This window comes from Gossypium arboreum, chromosome 11 (assembly GCF_025698485.1).
Source record: "Gossypium arboreum isolate Shixiya-1 chromosome 11, ASM2569848v2, whole genome shotgun sequence".
NCBI classification, from domain to species: Eukaryota; Viridiplantae; Streptophyta; class Magnoliopsida; order Malvales; family Malvaceae; genus Gossypium; species Gossypium arboreum.
This window is the reverse complement of record NC_069080.1, coordinates 9,330,236-9,336,409: the sequence shown is the minus strand read 5'-3', so window position 1 is coordinate 9,336,409 and position 6,174 is coordinate 9,330,236. Positions and strand designations below refer to the sequence as shown.

The 6,174-nt window shown below is 32.8% G+C and overlaps 1 protein-coding gene across 4 annotated transcripts; it reads left to right on the top strand.

The window, feature by feature from the left end:
* Nucleotides 1–3,444: 3,444 nt before the first annotated feature.
* Nucleotides 3,445–5,141, top strand: LOC108472697 (transcription factor CPC). Of its 4 annotated transcripts, none has more exons than XM_017774249.2 (4): nucleotides 3,445–3,655; nucleotides 3,941–4,004; nucleotides 4,148–4,235; nucleotides 4,455–5,141. In XM_017774249.2, exons 2-4 carry the CDS (start codon nucleotides 3,953–3,955, stop codon nucleotides 4,582–4,584), a joined length of 270 nt encoding a protein of 89 aa, XP_017629738.1. In that variant the 5' UTR covers nucleotides 3,445–3,655; nucleotides 3,941–3,952; the 3' UTR covers nucleotides 4,585–5,141. The 4 variants fall into 4 exon arrangements, with proteins under 4 accessions (XP_017629738.1, XP_017629739.1, XP_052877910.1 ...); XM_017774250.2 differs by lacking the exon at nucleotides 3,445–3,655 and adding an exon at nucleotides 3,658–3,735; XM_053021950.1 differs by lacking the exon at nucleotides 3,445–3,655 and adding an exon at nucleotides 3,701–3,739.
* The last annotated feature ends 1,033 nt before the right edge of the window (nucleotides 5,142–6,174 follow it).

Genomic DNA, 6,174 nt, shown 5'->3' with positions numbered 1-6,174 from the left:
CTTGTTTGTACTACCAGGAATGAAATTGGCATTCTCCACTACACGATAAACTGATATTATCTTCACCTCAGTTAAATTTTGGGCTGAATGCTTCACACCCTAATATTTGATTTCTTATCCTCAGTTTGTAGACTTCAAATTTTGATTTGTAACAGCAACAGTATAATGGTTCCATGAAAATGCTTTTAAACTAAGGATGAAAGTGATTTATAAATCTTGCACTTGGTTGTGTAGCTTGTATTATTCTCAAGGCAGCATTGCTTTGTAGATTATTGGTGACGACTGTCGAATCAAATTGTCCTATATATTCCTACAGCCATCGCTAAACTAAAACAATGAGCTTCCAGGTTGATGTGTTTCCTCTACTTTCAGCAGGACAGTATGCAGGATGTTGTTGCATGATGGTTCGGAGTAGTAAATACTGAAAGCCATTAAGGTCCCTCTGTCACCAACAATCATTGCACGAACACATACCTCCAGATTACCATACCTCCAGATTCGCCCTGCTTTTGACCCCTATTACGACGAAATACCAGGAGGCCAGTGTTTTATGGTCAAATCCTCTTGAAACCTCATAATGGAACCATTTTTATGCTAAATAAGTGTATCTCTTTGGTTTAATGGAAAACAGATAGACCTCCACTGTTTTGAGGTAAGCTGAGTATGGTCACAGAAGCCATGTCTCATTCGGGTGAAAAATGTCGAGGGGTTTCGGTTTGAATCGGTTTTGCATATGAATTATGTTGAATCTCAAATTATTATTATTATCATTATCAAAAGAGAAGTGTCCTTATTTTAGTGGTACTGTTGTTATCACAACAATCAAGAGGCCATAAGTTCAAGTACCATGAATAATTTGCAGAAAACATTCTGTTGTCTGATTCACTACAAGCAACGGTTGGCATAGCAGATATGGGAATTGACAAGCATCCGCAAATGTTAATCCGCACATGGAATCTTTTATTCAAACTGTATTTTGCATGTAAATCATCATTTCTTTGAGCTAAGCTTGAATGAAATAAACTGCAAATTAGGATAAATTTGTAAATGGGAAACGATGCCCCTTGCATATATGAAGTAGGCATACACATCAAAGCTTGCAGATAAGCTTCAAGCATCCATGATGTTTTTCATGAGCTCTTGCCGGCCATTCACAGTGGTATATCATATGTACATTGAAGTAGAGGAAGAAGCTTAAAAAGGAACCTAAAGCATTTTTGTTTAGATATATGGTAATGTCTTAGACCCGAACTCGTTTATTGTCCCCAATGCGATACATATATATACTGAACGCCAATGCTGTGTACAATTGTAACAATTAATGGTTGAATTTGTAAAAGGAGGAATCTCTACCTTTAATTTCCAATTTGCACGTTTGATGTGCAATTTATAAAAAGTTGCTGATGGATGGTTAAAATATTACGAAGGCTCTTATATTAAGAGTCAAATTACAGTTTACCCCTCTACTAAAAAAATAAGTAAATTAGTCTTTATATATTAAATTAAAAAATAAATTAATCTTTAGGTTAAAAATTTATCTATTTATCATGTTAAAAATTAGTTTTTGTACGTAAACTATACTAATTTTAATAATATAAATAAATAAATTTTTTAATAAAAAAATTAATTTACTTTTTAATCTAATTATAAGAATTTTATGTTAATAAATACAAATGAATCAGTTGATTTACAATTAAGCTTTGAACGAAAAAAATTTATCGCGGAATAATCTAGATTAGAGTATAGGTGTAAAGTTACCTACAATTATCACTTGATTGTGTTCCAACTGTTCCTGCAGTTAGAGGTATATTTGCCTAACAAAACTCAACCAACATTTAGCTACTATGGAGATGTTTTGGGCAATGCACGTGTTTTCTTTAATTATTTATTTGCTACTATTTAGGTCATTAAAGATTCTGACAGCCACACCCAATACTCTGTGTGCATATTACTATATTAGTTAATGTAATGCACCTCTTAGAAATTACCAACAATTTATTTTTCTCTCAGCACTGTGGCTCTGCTGCATTCTGCAAGCGCTGGTTGAAATAGTTTGGTCAGTGTTGAACAGTTTTCAGATGCATCAGTCCGAATCTCATCATCAAATATTTCACCTTGTTTGGCACCCAAGAGTGCTGTTAGTTGGGCTTCTTCTCTGGAATTTTCAACGTCTTTCTTCTTATTAATTCACATGTGCTAGAGCCTCCAAATATCAAATTACATTTTTCTTCACTAATTTGAGTACATAATAATATACAAAATAGGGAGTGGAACATGTAACACAAGATCCCAACATTTATTTAATGCCAACATACAACAATCCAATTCTGATTATATCTTCTAGCTTAAATTTGAAATGATAATTTATTAATTGAATATTCATTTTTTTAAAATTAATTAAATTTTAAATTTTGTTGTACCAAATTAAGAGAGCTTGATTAATCTTAACAAGACAAAAGTAATTAATGCCAGATGAATATCCAATGGATGTTAGTTACTAATTATTTTGTAATGTTGAAATACTAGTAACATATGGGTAGTGTCAGTTAGCTAAGGTTGGATACATGTGGCCAAGGGGTAAAAGTTGATGAACTTTCAAAGACTTGCTGAAAATATATATATGAACATGAGAATGTTAAAGTAATGCTCAAAATCTCAAAAAAGTTGATCTTTCAAATAATAAGCAAAAGGCACTATGGATATTCGCAAAAGCTGCCCCCCAAAACTCACTCAATAAAAAGTACAAAACACCTCCTCGCCTCACACTGCTTCTTCATCTCAACTCAAAACATTTACGGTATACCTTTAAAACAAACAGAATAGATACGACAAAGGTGAAATTAAATTATAATTTTTATTATTTTAATATTTTATATATTTATAATTTTAAAAATTAAATTAATATTTTATTATTTTTAGGGTTGAAAGGATAATTTTATCTTTAATAATTTAAAATTTTAAAAATTTAAATTAAAAATTTTTTATTTTAGGGCCTGGTTTAGAACTTTTAAAATGAAAATTTTTAATTATTTGTCCTCTCAACACTCAATGGGAGGATTTGGCCACCTCCAATTTTATATATTTGTATTTAAAAAAAATGTAAATTAAAGATATATAACACATTTTAAAAGGGCAAAAAAACATCTAAAACCATCATATTACGAGGATATATTTGGTTTGAGCTAGATTCGGTAGGTTTAGTTTGTTGTGATTTAATTGTCACATCGTTATCGATACCAATCTCACTTTTCCCAGTATGGAATCAGACAATTAGGAGTATTAGTTTAAGCTTGAATTGTCCCCACTCCCATTTTTCTAATTAACCCAATTACAATTTCCCAGCACCTACTGCTACAGGTGCTGTTTTGTGCATGCCCACCAATAATTTACATTTTAATTATGCTTCAATTACTAAAGGAACTAACTCCTCAATAATATCCTCATATCATAACTCCAATATTTATCCCTATTAGTATTAGTTGATTGACGTAGATTATGAATTCCAATTTTATGTTTAGGGAAGATTAAGAAAAAGGGGGCGGCGGTGCAGCCATTTGTGTTGCTTTGTGCTACAAAAAATCTGACCTGGGTCTGGGTGGCTTATGTCTTTCAACAGGGACAACTACAAGTCAGCCGGTTTAAATTAGTTTGTTTGGTAGGACCTGTCGTTCGTTGCCCCTTTTTTTTTTTCTGCATTGTCGTTCGTTTGCTTTTGTTCCAAGGGAAGGAGGGGGAGTAGGTTCATTTTCGAGATCAACTCTAGTACACATTTTTATATATATTATTCATACCCCCTAGAAATTATATAAATTGCCTCCGCCTCTTTGAGTAGGAAACTACTAATTGCCCTGATTCTTTATTATTAACAATTTCTACTTTTTGAGTATTGAGTTTCATTCTTTTTCTTTAAACCATCTGCCAAATTTTTTTTCCCGACCAGGGCCTAAAAGAAATGGACAAACGTGACCGGAAGCAAGCGAAGACTGGTAGTTGCTGTTCTGAAGGTATGTTATGTCCTGAATTCCTTTTTGTTTCCTCTTTGGTTGCTTTGGATGTTTCGTCTTGTTTTCCCAGTTTCCATTTTTGTACTTCCTGGTTTGGTTTTAAAGTTAGCTCTATATTTGGTGGTGTTAATGTATTATGACAGAGGTGAGCAGCACTGAGTGGGAGTTCATAAATATGTCTGAACAAGAAGAAGATCTCATTTATAGAATGTATAAACTGGTTGGGGACAGGTAAAGGTACCATGAAATAGAAAAAAATTCCCATCTCTCTTAATCATTTTCAAAAACATCGCTATAACAAATCAGACATTACTACCACTCATACATAGTAGAACCCTATTCACCTAATTTATATCTTCTCTGAATTTAGTCGGTCCATTATTTCATCATACCTGTTCATGGTGCACAGAATCAAAAGGGTACAATGATTAAGAAGTAGTATATATGCAGGTGGGGGTTAATTGCAGGTAGGATACCGGGTCAGAAAGCTGAAGAAATAGAAAGGTTTTGGATCATGAGACATGGAGAAGTATTTGCAAAGAGGCGAAGGGAGCTGAAGATGAGACACGGTTCTGTTTGAAAATAACGGCATTCATTTCTTTTATATTAGGGATGGAACAATGTTATGTTTTTTTTGGGTCTAATGTTGTTTATGATCTGTGTCTGGGTTTGGTGCTCTGTTTCCTTCCCTGTAAGGGTTGCAAATTGCAGTGCATGCCGTTTGTTGATGTATGGCACAAGGTCTTTTTGTCGAGATGGGAAATGGAAGAAGGTAGTTGCAGTTTTATTCGATTAAAAGTATCTTCCTAGGCTTTTGTTGACACACTTATTTCATGTCAAAGGATTGAGAGAGGCTTCCTGCATGTCCAAGACAAAAAGGCATTTCCTATGTTATACTCTAAACCTAACTAAACTAATTGAAACTCAGAATGGATTAATATCGAAGAAGATAATTATAACTGAAGTTGGTTGAGGGTCTTTTTCAGTTGACTCACTCTTCTTCGTGGTTTCGAGTGTTGAGTAAGGATTGGGGGGATTAAATGATGTCCATGTACGCGTATGTTACCATTTAGGTTTAGGTGAAAGTGGCAAGTAAATTATATACTAATTTAATTCAATTAAAAAATACTTCAAATATTATAGTTTTTTATTTGAATTTTATGTAACATTTTTTTAATTATCTTTTTTATTATTATCATAAACCATAATCTACGCAAATAGAAGAAAGAGACCCCTCTTTCTAATCAAAATATAGTAAGAAATTGTCAAGCTAAGAAACCCAATTTGGGGGCTTTAAGGATAAAAGGGCGAACACCCAATCGGCTTGGGAAGGGGCTTAGTGGGCCTTTACTAACTTAGCCGCATGAGAGGGTTTGAAATTGAAACACTCTCTAAAGGGGGGTGGTCACCGTAGGCCGTTACGGTGACGTGTTGTTCTTTATACTATTAGAAAAATAAAATAAGTCAACTATGATAGAGTTATACATATTTAAAAATAACATGAAAAAATATTAATATTTTGAAATTTAAACTTATTTTATTCTTTTTAATAATACATTAACTAAATTAATCCATTTAATAGTAGAAAATTAATTTGATCTTAACCCTTACAAAATAACAAGTTTGTGAATACATTTTAATTATCTTTTATATAAACTTTTTAGTTTTCAACCAGGGATGGTAAATTGTAACAACTAACTAGGCATAATGACTCATTTGATTCGCTAATTTTCTATATAAAAAAAGTTTTTTTGTCTATTCATTTACTTTCTCACTTTTTTTTAGCCCTTAAACTTACGTAATTTGTCAAATTATCTCAAAATAGATAGAAAAGTTAACAAATACTTTACTGACGTGACATATGTCACGGGCCGCGGATCAAAACTATTGACCCTTACACATAGAACGCTCCAGGTTAAATTATTAAATGAGGCTCATTTGACTCACATGAATTGGCTTGATTCGTGAAATCTGTGGAGAAGTCCATTTACTTGAAGCCTTGGTGGCCCAGTGAAACACTTTTAGTGAAACAAGAGTTACCAAGATAAATAGTATAAATCCTAGAGGGATAAGATTATATAAAGTTTAAATCTCCAAGGACTCTCAATTGTAGATAAGCTCTAATTTTGATCGTCAATGTAACTCAATTTGTATAGCTAGTTCTGAGGGA

Coding starts and splice junctions, on each gene's coding strand:
- LOC108472697 (XM_017774249.2), top strand. CDS start 3,953: ATGGACAAACGTGACCGGAAGCAAGCGAAGACTGGTAGTTGCTGTTCT. Junction 4,005..4,147: donor TGGTAGTTGCTGTTCTGAAG/GTATGTTATGTC, acceptor GTATTATGACAG/AGGTGAGCAGCACTGAGTGG. Junction 4,236..4,454: donor TATAAACTGGTTGGGGACAG/GTAAAGGTACCA, acceptor GTATATATGCAG/GTGGGGGTTAATTGCAGGTA.